This window comes from Daktulosphaira vitifoliae, unplaced genomic scaffold (assembly GCF_025091365.1).
Source record: "Daktulosphaira vitifoliae isolate Bord-2020 unplaced genomic scaffold, ASM2509136v1 Scaffold_1, whole genome shotgun sequence".
NCBI lineage: Eukaryota > Metazoa > Arthropoda > Insecta > Hemiptera > Phylloxeridae > Daktulosphaira > Daktulosphaira vitifoliae.
The window spans coordinates 9,675,205-9,702,093 of record NW_026099572.1 but is presented as its reverse complement, the minus strand read 5'-3'; the positions used below and the strand labels follow the sequence as shown (position 1 = coordinate 9,702,093).

At 26.2% G+C, this 26,889-nt stretch overlaps 2 protein-coding genes across 3 annotated transcripts in view; one reads left to right on the top strand and one right to left on the bottom strand.

Moving 5' to 3' along the window:
• The first annotated feature begins 1,698 nt into the window (after window positions 1–1,698).
• LOC126910358 (ABC transporter G family member 23-like) lies at window positions 1,699–20,616 on the top strand. 2 transcript variants are annotated; one of them, XM_050692863.1, is made up of 17 exons: window positions 1,699–2,023; window positions 2,186–2,276; window positions 2,430–2,605; window positions 14,772–14,904; window positions 15,151–15,305; window positions 15,514–15,621; window positions 15,678–15,771; window positions 15,990–16,112; window positions 16,254–16,390; window positions 16,477–16,699; window positions 16,787–16,952; window positions 17,577–17,689; window positions 18,080–18,150; window positions 18,325–18,413; window positions 18,475–18,657; window positions 19,422–19,508; window positions 20,295–20,616. In XM_050692863.1, the coding sequence occupies exons 4-17, from the start codon at window positions 14,827–14,829 to the stop codon at window positions 20,528–20,530; spliced, it is 1,863 nt and encodes a 620-aa protein (XP_050548820.1). In that variant the 5' UTR covers window positions 1,699–2,023; window positions 2,186–2,276; window positions 2,430–2,605; window positions 14,772–14,826; the 3' UTR covers window positions 20,531–20,616. The 2 variants fall into 2 exon arrangements, with proteins under 2 accessions (XP_050548820.1, XP_050548819.1); XM_050692862.1 differs by lacking the exons at window positions 1,699–2,023; window positions 2,186–2,276; window positions 2,430–2,605 and adding an exon at window positions 7,665–7,957.
• Window positions 20,617–23,300: 2,684 nt separating this feature from the next.
• The window catches only part of LOC126910355 (transducin-like enhancer protein 3-B), a 32,221-nt gene continuing 28,632 nt past the window's right edge, over window positions 23,301–26,889 (bottom strand). Inside the window, exons 10-20 of the mRNA XM_050692852.1 lie at window positions 26,560–26,661; window positions 26,305–26,358; window positions 26,104–26,195; window positions 25,865–26,031; window positions 25,651–25,790; window positions 25,515–25,585; window positions 25,186–25,435; window positions 24,946–25,125; window positions 24,663–24,878; window positions 24,343–24,570; window positions 23,301–24,261 (exon numbers count right to left, since the gene is read on the bottom strand). Of these exons, the coding sequence (XP_050548809.1) occupies window positions 24,154–24,261; window positions 24,343–24,570; window positions 24,663–24,878; window positions 24,946–25,125; window positions 25,186–25,435; window positions 25,515–25,585; window positions 25,651–25,790; window positions 25,865–26,031; window positions 26,104–26,195; window positions 26,305–26,358; window positions 26,560–26,661 (1,608 nt within the window). The 3' untranslated portion in view covers window positions 23,301–24,153. The remainder of the gene's footprint in view (window positions 24,262–24,342; window positions 24,571–24,662; window positions 24,879–24,945; window positions 25,126–25,185; window positions 25,436–25,514; window positions 25,586–25,650; window positions 25,791–25,864; window positions 26,032–26,103; window positions 26,196–26,304; window positions 26,359–26,559; window positions 26,662–26,889) is intronic.

Genomic DNA, 26,889 nt, shown 5'->3' with positions numbered 1-26,889 from the left:
TAGGCGATTTATTGTATTAAGTCGAGGAAAACTTTCATAAGACTATAAGAAAAAGAATGGCTGAGGAATCAAGACATCAAAAGTAATTTTATTATTTTCTCTCTTAAAATAATTAAATAATATTACTTATAAATTTAAAAAAAAACACAGATTAATTACTAAACAAGTAATAAAACTTTAGTGTATGAAATTCAAAACTATTGAATTCACACTAAAGTTTAAACGAACTATGATATTTACCATATAAATGCATCTTCTAACATAAATATTTGGGTCGAGTCTTAAAAAAGAAACTAATTAAAATTACCAAAGGAAGAGAACATTATTTTAATATATAAGAATTATTTCATCAATAATTATCCACTCACAAATACTATAGTTAACGTTATGTACAATATTTAGTGATAATATTTAAAAGCTATATTAAACGACAATTTATTATTGTAAGAATGAGTACATATAAAACACTAAGAATTCTGCCCTTAGTATTTATATTTACTCATTAAAATATTTTTATGGAAATTAAAAATTAAATCGAACAATAATACATATTTTTGAAAATTTTTTAAATAACTGTGTTTATTTTAAAGCAATCGTAAAGTGCGTCTCAATTAGTGATGGGAAATATCGAATAGTTACTATCAAACTATTCGATAGTCATTCAAAATAGTAAAACTATTCGATAGTTAATTCGAATAGTTTTTAAAATATTTGATAGTTTATGTTAAAAATAAAATATTCGGTGGTATAAACACAATTCTAATAGTTAATCGGTAGTTTAGTTATTTGAAAATGCCCATCACTAATTTTTTTTATTATTAATTGTATCCCATTTATTATCGTAGTACCCTGATAAACAGTTTTAAACAATCCTATTTATATCGTTAGTGTTATTAAAACAGCAAAACTATAAATTTGACTATAATTTTACATAAGACCAGTATTTTAGAAAATTTAACTTTACATATTTATTTTACGAAACATTTTGATGTAAAATGATTATTTCGAATATTAAAAATGATTTATATTCAAAAAGTTAATTTTAGCAAATTATTTTTTTTAATTTTGAGTAAATAAAAATAATTTTAGAAAATTTTGTAAATACCATTTTAGAAGAAAATATTAAAATCTATAATAATTATAGATTATTTATAAATTATTTATATTCTATACATTGTTACACTAAGTGTGTTAGTTTTAAAAATAATAATCAAAAACTGCAAAATTACCTTTTTGAGCGAATTTTGAACACCGATTCGAACTTGAAGGGGGTAAGTTATCAAAATCAAATTTTACACAAATAACTTTCATATAATAAAAAACAAAATTGGCGGATATAGAGATCAATCAATGAAAGTTAAGAAAATAAAAGCTACCCTAATATATACCTGCGACTCATCCCAAATTCACTTTTTAAAATGCTATAACTTCTGAAATACTAGTCCAAATGTTTTCGATTAGTCATTTTATTAATAATATTATTATCTAACCTATAAGTTAGTTAATTATGTATATTGCCCTTTAAAAAAATAAAGTTGATACACTTATAAGGTATAAGGGACGAACCTAAAACGAATTTAATAAGTATTCGTTAATTATCTTCTTATTATAATTAAGTGTACTTAATAAAAATTTTAGATAGAACTAATCGAATATTTTTTGAAACTATTCGATAGTTTATTCGAATAGTTTACGTTGAAAACACACTATTCGGTTGTATAAAAACAATTCGAATAGTTATTCGATAGTTTTAAAAAACTATCGAATACTATTTGACAGTTTAAAATATTCTAAAATGCCCATCACTAGTCTCAATGCTGCATCGTTAGAAATTATACCACGTCCAATTATATTCCAATGAACTTGACTCCTAGCTCAAGTCCTCATAACAGCCATTATGAAGAATAGCAAGTTTATGATGGTCATCGTGAAACCTTTCAGCTGCTGATAGAAATAATGATTTCTAGGGAAAGTTGGTTTCAAGACTTCAAAAATAATTTTATTCTTATTTCTCTTAAAATAAGTAAGCAGTATTCTAAATAGATTTTTATTGATAATTTTATATGATATATCATATTTAATGTACTATAAAATAAAATTAAAAACTATTAAATTCTCACTAAATTTTAAATTAATTATGATTATATAAAAGAAAAGTTTTAACATAACTTTGTTTATTTTAAAGCAATCGTCAAGTGCGTCCGAATAAAATCTATGGATTGAAAAGACATCGGAGGTCCAAAAATCTAAAGAAAGCAAAGTGGTTCACAACTCTCGTGAGCATAATTTTTTAAATACTAAATAATTTAATTTTTCTGAGGAAGAAAATTATTTTTTCAATTAAATATATATATATATATTAAATATAAATATATATATATTAAATATATCAATTAAAAATTATTTGCATACATAGATCTTATTTCTAGATGATGAAGATGAGACTCATGATGGTTCGTATATGAATACCGCAGTCGCAGGAAAATATTCAAATGAATTTGACTTCTAGTTCAAGTCCTCACAAGTCATTATGGACAACAGCGAGTTTATGATGTTTAACGTGAATCCTTTTCTGCAACTATCACAAATAAAGATATGTATGCAGGCACGTAGCCAGAAAATGTTTATTGGAGGGGCCAACAATTTTGGGCCCTTGTATCATTTTCCATAATTTGTTTACCATGAAAAGCTTGTAGGGGGGTCCCTCAACTCCTCCTTAGACAGTATCCCATTCTATGAATCTTACAAGTTCAAAATTTGTGTTTATTTTTAAAAAATTGGTGGATTATTCCAAAAGTTACATGATCTGCTATTTCCTTATTAATATCCTGATTAAGATAAAGTATGTCGAATGAAAAAGGGATTATTAAAAAATATTATTTTTCATAAAAAAATTGTGCTGATCCATACATTTTTCAAAAAGTTATAGCATTATAAAGTTAAAAATGTAAAATACAAAATCGAGAATTTTTACACAAAAATAGCGTTCGGTAGCCATTTTCACCGTGAAGACAAAATTAACTCCGAAATTTTTTTAAATAAAATAGTACATTACGTTAGCTTTAATTTAAGATATAGATAAAAGTGTCAGACTTTCCGGAACATTTTAAAAATTTAAGTGAAAAAAGTTAATTTTTTTTGAAAAAGTTGTCATTTTAAATCCCCCCCGTGGGCAGGTAAAGGGTCAGATTTATAAAAAAAATATATCAAATGAAAAGTAACGATATCATACATCTATATAAAAAAGTTATGGCAATTTTTGAGGGTAATGTCTTTGACTAGATACGATTTGTGATCTTTTGACGTATTACTGAAAGAAATGGGTTCAGTGAGAGCTGAGAAAAAGTGGTAACAGACACAAAAAAAAAACACATCATAGTAAAAATAATACCTTCTCAGCTTTGCATCGAAGCTAATAAAATAATGATGTGAACATATGCTGATTTAATTTTTCAACTTTTATTTTGAACTTTTAAGCTATAAAGAAAAAATAATTTATTCCTGAATACTAATAACAAAGAAATTATAAAAAATTTTAAAATAAATATAAATTATAAACAATGTAAAATTTATTTTATTTAAAATTAAAAACAATTCCTGCCTTTTTTTAGTCATATTTTAATTACTATTATTTAGAGCACGAAAATAACAAATTAACAAAAACAAATAAATTACCTATTGTAACTACTAAATTATAAAAATAGAAAAAAATTAAAGATAAGATTTATCAAAAAATTTTTCATAGAGTATATTCTATCGAATTTTTTAATTAACTAGAATCTAATCAATGCAGATACTTGGTAGTTTCTTATCATTTGTTAGACCAGAGTTAAAAAAAATTTACCTACAACCACGTTTGGAGTAATTGCTATTCCATTTATTATTACGTCTAGAACGTTATCTTTTTCAAATAACGTTTTCTAGGGGTGACGGTATTTTTTTTTAATTTCGATATTTCGGTATGATATTTTTTACCGGTATGAATCGGTATACCGAAAATATCGTTAAACCGGTATTTGGTTACGGTAATTTCGATATACTCGATATTTCGGTATCTCGGTATTTCCGATATTACATAATAATATAATGTTACATAATAACATTAATACGAATTAATTTATTTATAATTAAATTTATAAAAAAAAAACAAGATCACAAATTATTATTTTATTTAATTATTTTGATACAAATTTAGAGTTCATAGATAAAAATATGAGTTCTTCGGAATGCTCTGTTGATAGAATGATCTATGATCAGTAATTATATTGCCCGCACAACTGAATACACGTTCGCTTGGAACACTAGTACCCTGCACGCATAAATATTTTTTACCAAGTACGGCCAAAGTTAGAAATTCATTTTAATAGACTTTCCACCACTTTAAAGGTTCTGACTCTAAATTTATAGGTTCCAAATTTTATGTTCAATTCGATATAAACGATAAGATGCAATTATTGTGATAAACAACATGCAACGATAAAAACAAAATAATACGAACCCATATCGGTATTTAAGATATATATATTTAGTATTGTAAATTTGTCATATATTTCTCACTGGAAATTTTGAACAATCTAAAAATAGATTAAAATATTCAATAACTAATTTCGGTTATCGGTATACTCGATATTTCGATATTTTTGGGATTATCAGTATATTCGATATTTTCGGTATATCGTATAAATAAAAAAGACGGTATACCGGTATATCGACCTCAAATCGGTATACCGGTAACACCGTCACCCCTAACGTTTTCTATGAATATAAAAATGAAAATGCAGCCATAATAATAATAACTGTATTACTCAATAGTAATCACAAATTAATAACAATTTCAATGTATATAAGGCCTAGCACGTTTTTGATAATTCGTAAAAATAATTGAATTTTAAATTTGGGGGGGCCGGCTCTGGGCCACATTAAATTTAAGGGTGGCCAGGCCCACCCAGGCCCACTCTTGTCTACGTGCCTGTATGTATGGGGTGTTGGACTGTTATAACACAAATTCCACAAAAGCAAATCTTAGTGTTACCCCTAATACATATGGAAATAATCAAATAGCTGTTGATAATGACGGTATCACCACCTTTAGTGCACAAATCGATTCATATATAATGAATCTAAATGATTTAGGCAGATTAGGTACGATTTCCAACTGTAGGCAAGATAAAATCAGCTGTGGGATACTTTATTGATACGCCCCAAGGAAAACAAGTGGTGTATTACTGTGCTCTCAATTTGTTTATACCATGTTTTGCAAGTTACATAGATCTCACTGTTGATGATGATAATCACGTAGAAATTTTTCAATCAATACTCTTAAAATAAACTATTTAAAGAAGTAGGAGTATAAAGTATGAGCTGGGACCCCCCCAAAACGGGCTCGGCCGTTTCCTCTCCCTAGGTGTACGGGTGGTGTAAACGGCCGGGGAAATATGGTGAAAGGCATAGTCCCCCCACCCACATGATGTGGGTTTACCCTGTCATAGGTGGACGGGCGATGTAAACATTATAAAATGTTATCAGTAAAAATGTTATCAAACGACGAATTTGTCGTTTGAATAAAAATCGAAATTTACAGATATTTAAAATTATGGAGTATCTGCATTGATTTCTTATGAAGTATTTTATATATTATATTTTCTATTTATTATTCAAGACTATATTTATTGTATGTTAATAATTTATATAAGTTAGTTAATTATTATAAAAAGTATTTAGTGAGTAAATTATTCTGTTGAAGTAGATAGTTGATTTGAAAATTAAAAAAATAAATTTGTTAAAAATACAAAAATTAATAAAACAAAAGAAGTTTATTACATTTGTTTGAAATATAAATAGATAACAATTATAAAAACCAAAATACTAAGAAAAATACTAAATTAAAATTTCTATTTAATTGGGATAATATTTAAACATAGGTCTTTGCGCCGATTTCAAATATGCTTTTTAAAGCAAAAATGGGCATAGAAATGTATATTTTGGTTTTTGATGAAATTCCCTTGTAGACTAGGAAGTTTATTCACAAGTAATAAACACATTATTTTTTGAAAATTATTACGTTAACCCTTTCGATTTTAATACACGTTTGCTATAAAAGTAACAGCTACTTTATATATTTTTATAATATCTCTGTAAAAATCACAATACTACATTTGGAAAAATAATAAAAACTTTGTTTTTAATGTAGTCCATAACCGTAAAAATTAATTTTCAAAAAAATAATACAAAATATAGATTGAAAGTAACGATTTATAAGATACATATATAAATATAAATTAAAATACATATTAATATTAATATTAATATAAGCAAATGTTTCATTGTGTTATAGTATCCTTGCACACATCACAAAGTTGTGCAATTTCAAGGTTTTAATAACTACTGTTTGAAACACATAATTTATCAATTTTATAGAAATTTCATAGGTCAAATGATACATTTTTATATTTTTTTACGGTCTATTATAATATAATACTACGTATAAATTACCTAATTTTAGGAGGCAAATGAAATATTCATGGACTACTTCTTTCTGCCAATGCTCATCATGAAAATTATATAAATAAATGTGGATGGGATAAAACTATTTTCTAGAACTTTGTTATATTATAATTTACGTTTACAGAAACAATAATTCATAAAATAATTAAAATAAGTTGTTACTTAAGTGTGTAATTTATTTTTTAGCCATATTTATTTTATTCACTAAACTATGATAACTATGAAACTTATAATAATTATTTGATTCTAAAATATTATTTGATAACTAGCAATTATTTAATAGTATTGCATTGAAAATTAAAAATTGTTGACAACATACATAATACATAACAATAATTTGGTCTTTTTTTGTAAAATTGTTTGAAAAAGAGTGTGATAAAAACGTGATTTGATATTTAGTGTTATAGTGACTAAGTACAAAAATAAACATACACCATTATAAAGAGATTTTAGTTAATAAAAAATTAATTCAAGATTCTTGGGCATCACTTATACATCTAAAATAAAAAGTATTGTTTAAAAACTAAAGTCATATAATTTAATGGTTATTTAATTTGTTTTACTTTAATTATTATTAATTTTAGCATATGATATTATTTATTTTTAAAATTGATTTCTGATAATAAAAAATATATTGTTTTTCGACATTTCAATGCCATTTGATATTTATGAACTAACACTGTTGTAAAACCCCAGTGAGTTTAGTTTATAAAATTAGTCGATTCTGTTTTGGTCAACTAAATTATAAAAATATTACATACAATTCTTAAGTAAACTAAATTAACACAATACTAACTTAATAATTCATTTTAGTAATTACTTTTGTTAATTATATTATTTTATTTTAAAATATTAATATTAAAGCTTTTAGATTTAATTGAATTTATTAACAAATAATTGATTAGAAATATACTATTCAAGGCTGATCAAATTAAAATTTATGTTATCATTTTTAACTATCAAACTCAACAAAATTATTTGTATTTATTTAATGCTTATTAATTAAGAAAAAAACTGGTTGGTTAGATAACTTAAATATTTAATTTTTAAGACAGGCAAATTATGTAATTTTATTATAGTGCCAATACCCCTCCACTCAAAATAATTTTCGATGAGTATTATATTTTGTTATCTAAGACAACATATTATATGCGTGTACTTTGATTAACAAAACATTGGTTTTTATTTTTTTATGTACTTTAACTGCTGAATAACTTCAATATTTCCTTATATTTATTTGCTTGTACCTAGTTAACCTTACACTGTAATAAATTTCTGCAAATAAAATTCAAAATAATTTTAACATTAGGTACATCTATTAATGCCATAACATAAAAATGAAAACCTGTCAAAGTGATAGCACAGCTTTACAAGTGTCAAATGCGTTTAAAAGTTTCAAGAACAATAAACATGTGATAAATAATTTAAGCATGACTGTTATCAATGGAACCATGTAAGTAAATAGCTATTTAATGTAAGCATTTGTTCACTTATAAATAATTTCTGACTTTTAGCTTCGATGCGAAGCTGAGAAGGTATTAATTTTACCATGATGTGTTTATTTTTTTATTTTTTTTTTTTTTTTTTTGTGTCTGTCACTACTTTTTCTCAGCTCTCACTGGACCGATTTCTTTTAACAATACGTCAAAAGATCACAAATTGTATCTAGTTGAAGACATTACCCTTAAAAATTTAAAAATTTTCCCTCGTTCCCCGCAAATGGGGGAAATATCCAAAAAAATTACAAATTTAAAAATCGACAAATTTTTTCACTTTTTTTTCTTAAAACTTCCATTAATTTTTAAAAATCAACAAATCAACATAATTTTTTTTTAAACTAAAACCTTAGATATTTTCCTTTCATTTGATATAATTTTTTTGAAAATTTAACACTTAACCTGCTCATGGGGGGGGATTTAAAATTGCAACTTTTTTACAAAAACTAACTTTTTCAACTTAATTTTTGAAAATGTTCCGGAAATACTGCGTCCTTTAAACATATATCAAATTAAAGCTTATTTTATGTACTATAAAATGAAAAAAAAAAATTTGTCCCGACACTTTATCTTCTGCATGTAAACGGTTGCCGTAGTTAAAAAAACACTATTTTTGTGTTAAAATTTTCGATTTTCAATTTTTAATTTTCAACTTAAAAATGCTATAACTTTTCGAAAAATGCATGTATCAGCACAATTTTTTTTTTTCTAAATACATTATAAGTACATCTTCCATTTGACATACTTTTTATTAAAATTAGACAATTTCCCCTTATATAGGGGGGGTTCAAACTTTGAAACATTGTATAAAAAATAGAACTTTTTCAACTGAACTTTTGAAAATGTTCCGGAAATACTGCGTCCTTTAAACATATATCAAATTAAAGCTTTTTTTATGTACTATAAAATGAAAAAAAAAAATTTGTCCCGACACCTTATCTTCTATGTGCAAATGGCTGTCGAAATTATAAAAAAAATGTAATATTTGCGATAAAAATCACCTTTTATAACGATGTTTTTTGTACTTAAAACTGCCATAACTTTTTCAAATATTAACTAATCAAAATAATATTTCTTTATATTGAAACCTTAGGTAATTTTCTTTCATTTGATATCATTTTTTTTTGAAAATCTAACACTTATTCTGCTCACAGGGGGGATTTAAAATAGCAACTTTTTTACAAAAACTAACTTTTTCAACTTAATTTTTGAAAATGTTCCGGAAATACTGCGTCCTTTAAACATATATCAAATTAAAGCTTATTTTATGTACTACTAAATGAAAAAAAAAAATTTGTCCCGACGACCTATCTTCTATGCGCAAAAGGCTACCGTATTTAAAAATATGCTATTTTTTATTAAAATTCTAGGTTTTGTATTTTATTTTATTTTAAAATATTTTATTAGGGGAATAAACTGACTTTCATGAATATTATATAATTTCATTGACATAGAATAAAGTTCATAAGACATATGATATTATACTTATTAACATTTTTTACTTTTTTAAAGTCGAAAAAGTAATTTTTAAATTTGAGTTAGCTTAAATAGCCAATTTTATCATGCAACAAAAATCAACGAATAGTTGCCGAATGGGTAACACCTTGATCTTTAACGCCTAGGGTACGAGGTTCAAATCCGTTTGTGGCTTCTAAAATTTTGCATTTTTTTTTTGAGTTAGAATAGAATTTTCAAATCATTTGATATTTATCTCATTTAGATTCAATAATTTCAATAAATATAAAGGATCTTATCACTATAGTCTCCCCTCGTGAGAAGAAATTGATATTCATGTTAATATTATTTTACTATGTGGTTCTTTTTCTGGCTACGATTTATTTTGCCAACCCTCACTAGACCTACTTTTTTCAACGATACGTCAAATGATTCATTTAAGTTTATGATATTTAAGTTAATGATTAGTTTAAGTTATTACTCTTAAAAATCAAAAAAATATTCCTTATTCAAATAAAAAGTAGCTTAACTAGATTTGTCCATACAAACAATTAAAATCATTAATTTTTAATATTCTTAAATTATTTATTGTCGAATTAAATTTGATATGATAAAAGTATTCAACTACAAAAGTAAATAATTTTACTTTATAATTTATTAATTTTTTAACTCTATTTCTGTGTGCTACTACCAGTCTATAATATGCCAAATTTTTTAGTAATATTTTGCTATATAAATCATAAATTTAAAAAAAAAATGATTTTTAGTTTCACCTGAAGTTAACGATGGAGTTTTACAATTATAATTATATTTTTGATAATATGCTCAATTGAGTAAATCTTTTTAACTACTTTGGTTTGATTGGTTCATTTAATTAAAGTAAATTATTAAAATTAATTAAGTTCTGAATATTTCAATTGCAGAATTTTTTTAAACACCAAAAGTTATTAGGATATGATTACTATTCTTTCTATTTCAGTTATCTATTACGATAAAAATGTAAAAAAATCGAATTTTTCTGACAAATGTACTGTAATTAGTAATTATAAAATTTCCAGATTGCATATTAATCTTAAAAATTTCATTTTTTTCAATTTAATAATGTCAATTTCAAACTTGCAAGTTGAACTATAAGTTATGGTAACAAATTCATTTTTTAGCTTCGATGCGAAGCTGAGAAGGTATTTTTCATTAAAACTTTCACTTTAAAAGACAATAAAAAATAGGTTCAAAATGATTACCTTTAACATATTAAAAATCAAAATCAGTATTAATTTAATACAATTTTTTTTGTTCTTAATTATTTTTTTTTATATGTAAATACTTATTTTTTAATAATAAGTAATAATATTAAAACTTAGAAGTAATAGAAAAAGTTTAATTGCACATTTGAAAACATCACGAAAAGTTTATTTAGAAAAGTATATTTTTTTTCTGATGAAAGTTCCTTTTGTTTAGTGTATTTATTCATAAGTAACAAAATTTTTTTATTAAAAAGTATTGCATAAATTCCTTTAAATTTGTATACGCATTAAAAGTATATGAATATACAACTCCTTTTTATTTTTATAATATCTCCGTAAAAATTACAATATTATATTATTGAATACCACTTTCATACTCAATTTAATTACTGTAATTATTATGTATTCATATATTATAGTTATAAATCGGGGTAAAATTAAGGGAATAAGTGTTATTGTTGTTTTTGAAATAATCTACCAATTTCATTTTTTTCTATTTAATAATATTTATTTCAAACTTGCAAGTTGAGTTAAAAGTTATGGTAATAAATTCATTTTTTTTTTATTAAAACTTTCACTTTAAAGAACAAAAAGAAGTAGGTTCAAAATGATTACTTTTAACATATTAAAAATCAATAATAATTTGAAAATAATTAATTATAAAAATTATATAATATATAATTAAAATAATTACTAATCTGGATATAATTAAGGAAATAGGAGTTGATGTTGGGTTGGGTTGGTTACATTTTTAACTTTATAATGCTATAACTCATTGAAAAGTGTACGAATCAACACAATTTTTTTATGAGAAATAATATTTTTTAATAATCCCTTTTTCATTCGACATACTTTATCTTAATCAGGGTATTAATAAGAAACTAGCAGATAATGTAGCTTTTGTAATTATCCACCAATTTCTTAGAATTAAACACTATCTACTGATTTGCATCGAAGCGTTTCTTATGATAGTGATTTTAATCACTGTCAGATTAAATCTATACTGGACCCAACTATGCAACATCCCCACTATGCCGCGACCCCACTGTGCTGGGTTTTTTTATTTATGGTTTATAATTTTGTTTTTAATGATAACTAATATTTTTCATATATTAAACTATAGAAATTTTTTTGAAAATTTTCTTAACTAGTTTTCCCATATTTAATAATCATTAATAAGTATATTATAAGAGTTAATTATCCTTAGAAGTTGTTTCAAAGGGAATATTTTTTAACTTATAGATTATAAAATTTATTATTAACTGGTTAATAGCCTTTTGTTTTAAATATGACAATGAAAAAAATTAGTTAAAACGAGAAATTAGTTATTGTTCTTCAGTTGCGTACCTAAAGTAATTTTTAATGGGCTGCTACTAACCGAGTCCCCAAGAAACCTTTTTTTACGACTGCTGCCCCACCAGATAATGAAGTTTAATAACTAAGAACTTTACACATATTCAACTAAATAATACATTTACAATAATTAAAATCTTGCAAGTTAAAATTCAAGTGATAACTTTTTACTTATTCAAATCTTGAAATTTAATTCTGGAACTCTTTCAAAAGAAAATTGAAGTTAAAGAAAATTGTATCACTCCTTCAAAATTTGTGAATACTTTTTATGTTCATACGTATGGCTGTTTAAAAGTTACACGTGTACACCGATCATACCTCACGTTGTTTATCATCAGCCACCCTGTCCGCTTAACTACGCCACTCCGATCAGTAGCGTCCGGCACAATCGGCACATTAGTTGTTCGTGTGTATATCGTACCATAGGATCAGCTGACTCGTTGCCAATATTTTGTTGGTTGGTTTGTATCGACCTGTCCAGGGAAAAAACCGACAGTTTCTCTCATCCGTTACGTGCTAACACGTGAGTGGACAACGATAATCACGATCAGCGGACGTTGGCATTCCATACTTCCAATTTATCGGGAAGCGTTCGGCGACCATTCGACATCAAGTGGCGGGGTTGGGTTGACGGATGACNCGTGTGTATATCGTACCATAGGATCAGCTGACTCGTTGCCAATATTTTGTTGGTTGGTTTGTATCGACCTGTCCAGGGAAAAAACCGACAGTTTCTCTCATCCGTTACGTGCTAACACGTGAGTGGACAACGATAATCACGATCAGCGGACGTTGGCATTCCATACTTCCAATTTATCGGGAAGCGTTCGGCGACCATTCGACATCAAGTGGCGGGGTTGGGTTGACGGATGACTGTATGATGTTTTTAAGTCGTTGTTAATGTATTACTATCTTAAATTTATTAATTTATGTATATATATATATATATATATATAATAGAATGGTGTGTGTAAGCAACATTTAATGGGTTGTCTTCCCGTTGTTCGCCTTTTAAGTGTAGTGTGGAGGAAGTAATGAACAATGTTCCTGTGCATATCCACCTCAGAACGAAATCATAACTACGCCACTGATTGCACATTTATTAAATTATTCATAAATTGATAAATGTTTGGATGGGCATAATAAAACGTAGAACTGAATTTAGAACAGAAAGATTCACAACTGTTTGTGGTACTTGTCAATGAATTTATAATTCAGGCCCACATTTTAAAAGGAAAATACGAGCTACCACGTTTGTGATTTTCTAAAATATAATCATTGACATCATAAGGGCTAAAAAAATAAAGTCAGATAAGTAATTTTAAAAAGTACCCAATAATGAACTTTTATTTTAATGTTCTGTCTTATGTATTAGTGATTTAGGATTTGTCTACATTATGCTTGTTCAAAATGAAATCGACAACCTTTATGTCGGGCTGACGACCAAACTTTAGATTAAAAACTAAATTTTGTTTTTGGTTTCCCAAAATGATCATTTCAAAAGCAGCCTCATTTATTAGTTTATTATCAATTGGATTGTTGAATTCGTTTAATCTACAGGAGGACTTAAAGTTATTTTTGCAACAAGTCCAGCGTTGAAAATTGTTGAGACAAACTATTACGAAAACTAAACCGGTTCTACGGGAGTCATATACATAAGCAATTTAGTATCTGGTCAACTCTTCACCGGTTAATTCAATGCGATTTTAAATTAACTAAATAATATAATTTAGGAGAATAAAAACAAATACATATGTCCTCCTACAAAAAAATCCAATTGTAAACATTTTTTTTACTTTTGTATTTTATTATACTGACAAAGACTGGTTAATTTTTTTTTTTTAAATAAACGTTTATTAAACTTAAAATTAATGTATTTATTTCATTATTAAAAACATAAAATTTTGGTAGTTATTGAAGCCTCCCCTAACAATATTGATTGCTAATCAAACATTTTAACTACCCACTTAAAATAAAAAATAATTATATTACCACCATTTATTTATTTCAGAGATCTGACTCTCTTATCAGTGTCGGTTAAGTCCAAATAGCTTCTTTTCTATTGCTGTAGATTCTCAAATATTTTTAAATATAGGAGGTCATAAACTATGGGTCTACAATCCAAGAGGGAGTATAAGAAAAAATATTTTTTTATATGTATATATAAAAATAATAAAACGGAGTAAATATTTCCTATAGCTATAGGAGACTCACTGAAAAATTATTTATGGGGACCCAGAAATATTTAGGCCGACAAGGCCCCTTACATTCTCTTAATAATGCCATCGATTGTCTATTTTTATAAGAAAAGATAAAAGCAACTACATTTCGTGACTTAATTGAATTGCGTTAAAGTATTATTAACTGGGAACAGTTCATCAGATTTTTGATTTCACAATACAATTTTCCCAGAAAAACTGCGTTCTTAACATTAAGCATGTATTTTTAACATAATATTATACATTGGAAAATACTAGGCAAAAAAATATAAAAATACTACTTTTGATTATCACTTTTTTTTTTTTTGCTCAAAACCTAATTAAAAGACCAACCAATAAATTATCAAATCATCCAATCATTTTTGAAAGGGATCTCCCATAAATACGTTATTGACCAATTATATAAATTGCTTTAGAGAAAAAGTAAACTAATTATCTTAGTTAAATTAAAAATTATAATTAATAACCAAAATATTAACTATAAAACAATTTATTTTTAGATATGGCCTATTAGGACCTAGTGGTTGTGGAAAAACCACTTTGTTAAACTCCATTATGGGTTTTCTGACGTTAGATTATGGTACAATAAATGTGCAAGTAAATTCTCTTTTAGACATTGGGTACATGCCTCAAGTGAGCCAATTTAATATTTATAGTAGTTATTTTAAAGTAATTTTTAAAAAGCATTTTCAAGTAAAATTTTAGTTTAAAGTAAGTTTATCTTATTATATCCACTTGGTTAGAAATAACACAATTCATTAATTAAACAAAGTAGAAAATATTTTATTTTCAAAAATTGCTTCATTATAAATATTTTACGAAAAAATGATGTACTGAATTATTTTTTTATTTATTTTGTGACGTACTATTTTATTGTAGAGTTTTAGTCTTGATCGATACCTCACTGCAAATGAAACTCTGATTTACTTTGGAATGCTCTACAACATGGACGAAAAAATGATTGAAAACAAAACGTTAGAACTATCGAACTTATTAGAACTTGATTTCTTGGATTCGTACATTAAAGATTTAAGGTAAACTATTAGGTATACTAATAATAATTTATGATAAATAATTATTGCGATATCTAGCACCAACCCTGACACTCAATTATTGTTTATTTTTCATTTTATTTAGTTGCTAGTTCTGACTAATTAATTATTTAAATATTAAATTTAGTACAATAATTTTCTTCGAAATAATGTATAAAATAATATTTTATTGGAAAATACTAATTTTCAGCGGAGGGCAATGTAGAAGAATTTCATTAGCAATAAGTTTATTACATGATCCCAAATTGATTATATTAGATGAACCTACCGTAGGTCTTGATATAATTCTGAGTACTAAGTAAGTGCTGAAAAAAATGAATTTGTATCATTAAAAATAAAACCTTATATATTTAGTATCTGGAACCGATTTGTAGAGCTGTCAAAGTTCAATGGAAAAACTATTATAATAACGACTCATTACATTGAAGAAGCTTCTCAGGCAGATAAGGTACGTGTAATGTTTAAGGTTCCGACGAAAGCTAAGCGAGTATAATGTTCATGGCAATATGATTTACACCATGTTATTCATATTAATCCAATATTATTTTTTCATCTCATTATTAAAATAATAATAATTAATTAAAAAAGTAAAAATAATTTTTTTTTTACTGTACAGCTTACATAAATATAATTTTATTAAATATTTCAATAGTCTATTTTTGTTAGATTGGTTTTATGAAAGATGGAAAATTATTAAACGAATGTTCTCCACGAGATTTATTGGAAAAGTATGACACTGACTTACTAGAAGCTGCTTTTATTAAACTTTGCCAAGAATCCAATTCACAAGTAAGTTTATAAGTCATATGCTAAATATTATACTTAATTTGATATATTAATTTATTTAAATGTATTATTTCTACTAAAAACCTACGCCCTTAAATGTGATACTGTATATTAATTTCAACTAATATTTAACTATATTACAAGACAGAAATCGAGAGTAACACTTTTCAATATTCTAAAACGACAAACAACTTGGTAGAAAATAATAACTCTCATATCTCAAGGCACAGAATAAAAGCTCTTGTAAAAAAAAACTGGTTTATTCTCTTCAGAGATTTCATGTAATTTACTATAGATTTATTTATTTTGCAAATTACAATAAGAAACAATTTTAATTATTAAAATAATTCAAATTAATATTTTACAGTTTTTTGTTTATTACATTTATTTTACCTATTTTCCAAACATACATTATGAATATAACATCTGGAACTCCATTTGAGTATGTTGATATGATTTTATTAAATAATGAAGTAAACATGGCACGTTGCACCGAAATGCAGTTCAATGAATGTATTTATGAAGATAACATTAATGAAACGATGAGTTGTGGCATTATTAATTACCTGAGATCGAAAAAATATAATTTTGTTAGTAAATACAATTGTCATTTCAATTTGTTCAGAAAAATTGAAGTGTTATTATATTATTTAAAACTGGAAAATTATTCATTTTAGGTTTATACCAATGACGAACATGAAGGTATAGAAGCGGTAAATAAAGGCCGTGCAGTTGCATTTATCAACTTTTATCCAAACTTTACTAATGAATTGCAACTTTACGCGAAACGCAGTGATAATTATTCCCAAGAATTGTCTGCAGCTGTTTATTTGGAAAAAGGAAGTAAGATGATATATAAATCCTTGTAATCCAATTTATACGTAGCTTTGTTAAAACTTTGTCATGTGCAACACTGGAATACCTTCAGACACTATTAAATAAATAATAAAAAAACCCTATTGGAGAATATTTTTTTGAGTTTCGAGAACAATAATATCATTTAGGTATAATTCGGATTATTTTGTCGTATTACTCTATAATATTGGTCCACTAACAGCTGAAAGAAAGTTAGTAGGTAACATAAAAAACATAATTTTTGTAATCTCCCTTGCAATATTTATAGATGTTAATTATTTGTATAGATGAATAATCATTAACTTGAGAAATAATTATAAAATTTATAATTGTTTGATAAGATATTCTTCACTATATTTAATATTGTGAAGAATATCTTATCAAATTTTACTTATAATTTTTATTAAATATCAGTGTATTATTTTATACTATAACTTTAGAAACTATAATTTCATAAACATTGATAATGAGGAGTTTTATGCTCACTGCTGTGCTTTGACTAGAACAGATATGTGGTCAACAATTTTTTTTTTTCATTTAAATAGGAAAATAAATTAATAATTAAGGAAACTATCATTTAGCAAAACGTTCATGTCTATTATACTTTTCTAGATTTTTTAATTAAGCAACAAGTATATAATGACATTTATAAAGGAATGGAATTGTTTTTGGAAAGATCAATGACAAAATGTTCATATAGTAAAAATTTAAAACTTCTTCCGATGGTAGGTTTTATTTTTAAATGCCTAATATTTCATCACTATTAATCGATAAGTTGTATATATTTTTTATAAAAAAAAATAATGGAATTTCATACAATAAATACTTAAATAAGTTTGAATAAATGTGTCTTAATATATACCTGGATGTAATAATTCCCATACGTCTACATGATATTTTTAAGATGCACGTTATTTTACACATATGTAGTGTAATTTTGACACAAGGTACCGAGAACTCGTATACAAATTAAATATTTTTACCACTACTCTTACAATATTTCTCTTACATTGTATACGTTAAAGACTTCCATTATATGTAAGTGTAAAATTTTAACATTTTTTGTAAGAATGCGCTAAAAATCATAGTATACTAATGTGACTGTATATTAACAGAATGTGGCAAGATTGTTTGGTGACAGAGTACAGAACATGAAACATGAAGCAATAGCTAGATTAATCAGTCTGTAAGTATTTTATTAAACGGGAAAATTACAGAAATGGTATAATATTTTTCATGTTAGTGAAAAAAATTATCTTGTTGTTTCTTATGTGCAGGCAGTATTAAGATTTCATAAAGAAATTCCTTTAAAGTTTACCAATCATCTTTTTAAATTAAAACTAATGTATATCATTTTTAGATTCATGTTTGTATTCTCAAGTATGTACTCGACAGGCTTTATGTTAAGTGTAAAGTTAGACGGTACACTAGTTCGATCATTGGTAGCAGGTAAATAAAAAAAAATTACTTTATCCTATTGAAAATTGTAAAAGGATATTTTATTTTACAGGTGTAACAATGCAAGAAGTAATGATTTCATTACTTATTGTCACTGCAATAGCGAGCGCCCTTCAAATTTTAACTATGATGTTCATATGCTATGTCTGCTTTTATAATCCATTTGCAATATCAGCAAGCCTCTTCTTAATTTTTATCGTCTTCATAGTCGTTTCTAGTACCGGATTTTTATACGGTAAAATTTACTCAAAAATACACGTAAATTTATGATTATTTTATTGTACATACATTTATTTTAATATTTAATGTCAAACATAATTAAGGTATAATATAGTTTGATAACTTATGAACATAATAATGACCTTTCAAAGATAGTACATTCCAAGTGAGGTACATTCCACTTGTTTTAGTTTAAACATTTTCAGTGCATAAAATTGCTACAAAATACCTAGAAAAATCTTCTTATTTTTCCTCGTCTTAATCTCAACTACTTGGAGTCGGCCAACGTTATCCTAAACATCAACTTGACACAATCTCCCACATCAGCCGTCCTCATATCGCATTCAATAACATTCCTTCATTTCTTTTTTGGTCTTCATCTACCTCTCCCTTAGTCGAAATTCATTTCTATAACTGTTTTTATAGCTTCCGATTTCTCTCTCCTCATAATGATGACCAAACCATCTAAGTCTATTTACTCTTATCTAGTCCACGATTGACGCTACACCTATACTCCCTCTTATATGTTCGTTCCTTATCCTATCTTCCTTAGTCACTTCACTTACCCATCTAAGTATTTTCTAAAAAAATCACATCATTTCTAATCATTTTTTAATATTTAATAATTATTTAAAATTTATTCGTCAGAAATAATTTTTTTTTTACTTCTCTAACATATTTTTTGCTTCAGGAGGATTCTGATCTTAATCATAGTTAAATATAGTGATAAAACAATAACATCCTATAAAGCTGTGTTATATTGCACTTTTTAAATTTTAGGCTTGCTATCAGCTGGATTGTCAAACAATAATACTGAAGCCACTTTTTTGTGTATTGGATATATATTAAGTCAATTAAATATTGGAGGTATATATTAATTTTTTCTATAATAATTAGATGGTTTATTTTAAATAAAAACTACATTAATTATTAACATTAAATGATATACAAGATGATCAATAAACAAAAAACAAATCTATAAACTTTTTTTTAACACTGTTTTTATCTTAGAAACCAAACAGTTATATTTTTAGAATTATAATGAGCTGCTTTAGATAATAATTATTTGTTACAACAGGTTAAAAAACTTATCTTTTATAATAAATGTCAGTTAAAATTTGGTTTTGAAGTACGATACTTGAAGAAATTGAATTAATAATGAGCAGAAAAAAGAAAATTTCTCAAAAAATATTTAAATATTGTGTCCAATAGTACCATGCTATTTGACATAAAATATCTATGAGCCTTAATTTATACAGGGAATAAAAAAAAAATACAAGCTATATAACCAACGTTGGGCATTAATGGTTTAAAAAAATAAAACGTCAAGTTTATTAGTTTAAGATAGGAAGTTCGTTACATTTTTATTGATTTAACTTTTAATTTAACAAGTTACTTTTACAAGTTCAAATATCTGTTAACTTGCCTTGTACATAACTCGTATACATAAAAAAACTGTTTCTATATTTCTATAATGCCATATACTCTTTTTTTATTAGCATCTATACATTTATTCACTTCAAGTCTCCAATACTGATTTTGAGAGTGTAAAACCGTTACTTTAAACAATCACTGAACTATTAACTAATTTAATCGATCTAAATATGTATGTCAAGTATTATAGTGTTGCCTAAAAGTAAAAAACTGTTTTAGGTATAATATGGCCATTGGAAAGTCAAAACTGGATATTTAGAATTTTTAGTGAAAATCAAATTACTACACTTGGTGGTCGACTTATGAACAATATATTAATAAAATCTTTGCCCGTTACTCATCCATTACTACTGATTGATTTTGTAAAATCATTTGGAGTATTATTTTTCCATATAATAGGAGTTTATTTAATAAAATATGTTAAAAAAGACGCATGGGATGTACGCAACAATTAATTATAACGAATAATCACATATTTATACATGATATATATATTTCATACAATTGTACAATATAATAAATAAAATATGTAAATATTTAATACTCTTTATCTTCTTTAAACCATTTTAATTTTATTAATATTCAAAATATTAATGTATACTTAAGATAAATGTTTGCTTCGATGCTAAACTATGAAGGTATTATATTATAATGTTGTGTGTTTTTTATGTTTGTCTATAAAAATTCTCAGTTCTCATTGAACCGATTTTAATGATCAATATGACAAAAGAACCCGATTTTAATCTAACTAATATTTGATTAATAAGATTAAAAGCGCCAAACATTTGAAAAAGACATTTTGTTTAGAAATTTATAATTATATCTCAAAATACGCCACCGTAAAAATAGTATTTTCAAAAATCTTATTTCTGTATTTTAAAACTGACACAAATTTTTATTTAAAATACTGTTCCAAATGGAATTTTAATAGAATAGATTTTTGAAAATGTTTTGGAAGGTCGACAACTTTTAACCAATATTATCAAATTAATGCTTTTGAAGTGTACTACATTATTTAAAATATATTTGTCTTGAAGATTGTTTTACTATGTGAAATCGGCCGCCAATGAAAAAAATAATGTTACCTTTAATTAAGCAAATAATTTAACTTTCATTCGGATGAAAATAAACCATCGGAATTGTAAAATTAAAAATATACAAATTTTGAAATTGAACAGATTCACATCGAAGCGTTTTTTTTTTTATAGTAATGCTAATCACTGTCAGATATCATCTATACTTCTACGCCCCAACTTTGCAACATCTCCTCTTTGCAGCAACTCCATACTAATGGTTTTTATGAATGTATTAATTTTTAAATTAATACAATAAGTTGATACAACATGTTCATAATCGTGAAATCGAGAGCATTTAAAGAGGGAGGGATTCAAAAGTTAACATTTCTCGCAACGAAAATAATTACAGATTAATTTTTAAAAATACAATTTAAAGAATTATTAAAAATAATTCTGTTGTATAACCTTACTATACGAAAAAACCAAGAACACGGAAATTCGTTGTAATGTTAGAAGGAAATATTGTGGGCATTAGAAATTTACACATATAAACTGTTCAGTAAGTAGAGAAATGGATTTCTATTGTTCTCATTGTTTGTATCAATTGCCCCTTTCTTTACTTTTTGAACACTCTATATATGTGTACTGAATTTGTTTAGAATGATTAATTATTTAGGTATCTCTCAAAGAATCTATAAGACTTCTTCTTTACGAATTACTGTGGCTCCTCAATTTGCATGCATTTATATAACTTCCTAATTTTAAAAATTACTCTGGCTTCTCAATTTATAAACACTTATAAGTCTTCTTAATGTGTCGATAAAAATGATCAAGACAATATGAGTAATGCTGCGAGGAAAAAGATGCAACAAAATTGACGTAAAACAGAAAATACGAATAAAGAAACCTGTACATAACATACGGATAGGACTTATGTTGAAGGTAAAGTATCTACGAACAATAATTTTAACTATCGATACTGAGGAAGTAAACAATAAATATGAATTAAGTTAAAAATTAAGAGACATAGTTGAAATGAAAGGAAATATTGAAGATGATGAACTTAAAATAGAAGACTAACAATGATCAAAATTAAGTATTGGACATAAGTAACAAGACAGTTCCATTCAAGGTTGAATGTGGTTTATAAGAGAATAGCCAGTTTATGACGTGCTAAATTTAAAAAGAGGTGAATCATGAGAATTGTTATAATTTAATTTGTAATTTTAAGGTTATGATACAATTAAAATTTTTATCATTATTTAATCTAATTATTCCCGTTTAAAAAAAACGTACGTATTATTTGAACAATCATTATATTTTAACATTTTGTACGTAGCATTTATATCTGTATTATTCCCATATAAATATATATTTAAAATTAACATATTGAATTTAAATATTATACTATTGTTCGTATGGTATAATCATATAAAATACATCAACTTAATCAAATAGCAGGATATCTATTTTAAACATTTTTGTTTATCGAATTTTAATAATAGTTCTGTAAAAAAAAATTTGATCAGCTGTTTATTAGTATAATTTATGTTTGTTTTTTTATGTAAATCTAACGATAATTTATTTTTACTTTATTTAATGTACTTATATATTTTGGATGTACTTTTTAAAAATAATTCTTGGTTTCAAATCAAATAGACGGATTTAAGTAAACGAAATATTTAAATAAATTTTTTCCAATAATTTTTTTATTTATGAACATTATGATATTAAAATAAAAGTTTTACTCTTCTTCAGTAAACAGAATATTAACAATAGATATATTTCTTTCGTTTTGAAATATTTAAAACTACTAATTTCATTCTATATACTAGTTAATTAATTTTATAAATTTTACGTTAATAATTTTAAACTTGATTACATTGCATTACATTCATTCTAGTCATGGTACTTAATTATCAAATAACATTTATCTATGGACTCAACTGTGTTAAACAGTAATTTTTAGCTAATTTCAGACAACAATTAGAAATATAACTTACAAAAATAGAAACAGTGTTACTACTTATGCAACTGTTAATATAAGGATTTTATTTTAGATGTATCATCATTAGACCAATCATGAATTCTATTTACAAATTTGGCTATTAATAAAAGTTACTGCAATCTGATGTTTTTTTTAAAACACTAAAATTCTTACAAATACATCACCATGTAGGACAATTGGAATAATGAAATACTAAACAAATAATAATAAATTGGTCTTTTATTTTTCTTATTTTCTGTCTAAATTTGTACAGAATACTATATTGAACACTATACATTAATAAACAAAGTACTTGATACTACATAGCACAATATTATAATTTATCGGGGAAATGTATTAATTTAAATAAACATAAATAATTATTAAATAACAATAAAATTAAAATTTTTTTCTATCTATTAGGTATAAAAGACATGTTTAGATTATACCTTATTGATTTACCTATATGATCCTAATGAAAAAAAATTAACAAAAATTTAAAAGTAATATTTTCTACATACTATTTTGTACAAAATAGATAAGAACAAAGTTAACACTTAAGAAAATATTAAGTAAATACAATACTTAAAATATACATGTAAAAAATTTTATACTATGTATGAAAGATCTTTCTTATGAGGAGTGTTTTATAGTTTTAATTTGTACACAAAAATATTCACAAATGGCGTCAAAAATATTATATAGTAATGAATAAAACCTTGCAATCATGGTAATCTCTTTAATATCAAAGAACAAAGAATATGCAAGCAGCAAAGCTTTCACTAAAGCATAAATTATGATAATCAGCTTAATCAGGTCATAGTAATCAGTTAAATGTTTAATTAGTGCTTAAATTACAAATTTTCATGTTTTTTGCTGTCAATAAAAATTTTATTAGTAGATTTAAATTAACTCTGTTTTATACGCTAGTGTTTATGCACTAAGTTAAAATAGTATTACAAATTACATTGAAAATAATTATCACAAAAAAATGTTCAATTTACGATGGATAACATTATAGTTTTCTACACCTAATGAACACCAAAACAGAGAAGTTTTCATTTTGCATAATTCACTAGTATATAACTTCGTAAACTGTAGCTTTCTTGTCACCAGATCCAGTTACAATATACTTATCATCAGCCGATATATCACAACTTAAAACTGATGAAGATTCTTTAGACTAAAATAAAAATAACAACATATTTTATACATATATGAGCAAATAAAGTTAATCAGTTTGAAATTTTTTTAATATACTTACTTGGAATATAGAAGCTCCATAGGGTGTACGCCAAGCATTAAGCAAATTGTCTTTTCCAGTTGACACAAACCATTTGCCACAAGTAGCAAATCGTAAAGATAATACACAAGACTCATGCAAATGTAACTGATATTTATCTGGTTTCATAGCATGTAAAACTTCTACATTTGAATTTTCCATACCAACAGCTAACCATTCTCCAGTTGGACAGTATCCTAATGAGAATATCTGTAAAAAAATATTGCATAAAAACTAGAGAAATTCAAATCCCTTAAGAAATAGTTTTTCCTAAATTATATAAAAAATATTATGAATCATACCTGAGAAGAGAAATCGTGTTGTTGTAATTGACGACCTTCTCTTAAGTCCCAAGACCTAACAGTATTGTCAAGACCACCCGTCCATAATTTAGATCCATCTGAAGAAATATCTATACAAGATGCTCCATCAGTATGTCCCTGGAACTGCCTCACCAAAGTTTGATTATGTAAATCCCACACAGCAATGTTACCGTCAGAGCAACAGCTAAAGCATACCTAGAAAAATATATTCATATGAGCAAACTTTTCAATTTCAATAAAAAAACGTTTTATTTGAATTTACCTTTGAGTCAGGACTTATTGCTAAAGCATAACATGCTGGAGCACTGGAAGTCAACTCTGCTTTTATTCTGGGCGTTGGAGATGCCAAATCCCATATACTCAAATTACTAGCTTCTCCTCCAACAATTAATGTCCGACCGTCAGGTAAGAGTTTAACAGATCTTATATAATTATCACGTTGCTATAAAAATAAAATATTAGGGTATTTATTATCAAAGAAATTTTATAACATTTTACATACCAAGCAATCTAATTGAGATACTGGAGACTTAGATCCTGGTTGACTAATATCCCATACTTTAACGCAGCCTTTGCCGCCAGTGTAAACATATTTAGTGGGGTTGCTGATAGTAACAGCACAGACTACTTCTCCATGCCCAAGTGTATTAATCTGACGGGCGTGTCTTGGGATACCTGGACCCATCAGAGCATCGGGTGGAAAGGGCACTGGTTGCATTTGACCTTCTGCACTTATGTGAAATGAATAGGCTCTGTAATATTTTAACGAAACATTCATTCATAGTGTACAGCAGAATAATTTAATTACAGCATAAAAATAAATAAACCTACGGTTTTCCTCCAGGAATACCTAAACCAGGTCCAAGAGGTGCTCTCATTTGTGCATGAGGATCATATCCGACCTAAAAATAATAATAATGACTCATACTCAACTTATTTACAGCATAAATAAATAAATTTTACTTACCAAAGCCGGTCTGGGGTAACTATTCAATGCGGCTGCTGGTGGTAAATTATTGTGCAATGCACCATAAGCTCCAGCGGCTGCTGCAGCGGCCTGAAGTTCATGAGGACTTGCTCCACCAGCCAAATAATGTGGATATTGAGCTAATATAATAAATAACACATTTTCAATGACACTTAATTTACATTGTAAAAGTTAACAAATAAATTGTCCATACCTAATGAAGGTCCTTTGGCAATTGGTTTCATAGAAGAACCTGCCGCTCCACTACACCCACTACCACCACTAGTCGGAGTGATAGATTTAGAAATGGGTGTACTGGGTTTATCTTCCATTTTCTTTGTAGATGGTGTACTAGCATTAGATGATGTCCCGCTTCTTGGACTGGTAAAAATAAATTAATGAAACGTTTATTAATTTTTCAAAATTCGAAAATGTATAAAATAAACGAATTACCTATGCGGTCCAATGTGATCTTTTTTTGGTTGTAACTTGTCAATTCCATTTTCTCTGGGTGAATTAGTGCCATTTAAAGGAGATACAGGGTCCTATAAAAAACGAATAATGTTATATAATAAAACACCACTACAAATAATTTTCAACATTGTAAATCTTTTGACTATATAAATGACTAATTAATTAGAAAATTAGACGAACCTCGCTGGCGTCGTCAACGACTAGATCCTGATCGCTTTTTTCACCATCACTAGCCTGTTAACAATAAAAAAAAAAAATAAAAAGCATTACGTTAGCATCGTCATGGACCATGGTGATAATATTTATGTAGGGTAAAAACGACGTTAGAAATAATAAAAATAAATTATGTTCGAAACGCAATTTAACGACTCAAATAAAGTCTGCACATGATCGCGTAAAATTTTATTACGCTAAGAGTAACTTTTGCATACTTACATGACAATCTTTTTCTTCTTTTTTCACCTTCTTGTGTGGTTCGATATCCGGCGAACTCCTAACGCGAAATTTCTCCCTTTCCGCTGGCGATATCGAGTTCCTCTAAAAAAACAAAATGATATAAGTATTATGGCGAGCTCCCTTATACATAAACCGTTAATCTAACATCGACCAGCACGTCGAAATCATAAGAGTCAATAATGGTTTGGGTACCGCAAAAAAACGGATATATTCATAACTGTATAACGGCAATAACGGTACTACTGCATGTAGAGTGGTTTGTTTTTACCCCAATATGCACGTAAGTTAAAAAAAAAAAAAAAAAAAAAA

Excerpts from the sequence above, each read along its gene's own strand:
- LOC126910358 (XM_050692862.1), top strand. The coding sequence starts at position 7,842 with ATGAAAACCTGTCAAAGTGATAGCACAGCTTTACAAGTGTCAAATGCG. Across the intron at positions 16,391-16,476 it reads ATTCTCTTCAGAGATTTCAT|TTTTTTGTTTATTACATTTA; the intron begins GTAATTTACTAT and ends AATATTTTACAG. Across the intron at positions 18,658-19,421 it reads TAGTACCGGATTTTTATACG|GCTTGCTATCAGCTGGATTG; the intron begins GTAAAATTTACT and ends TTTAAATTTTAG.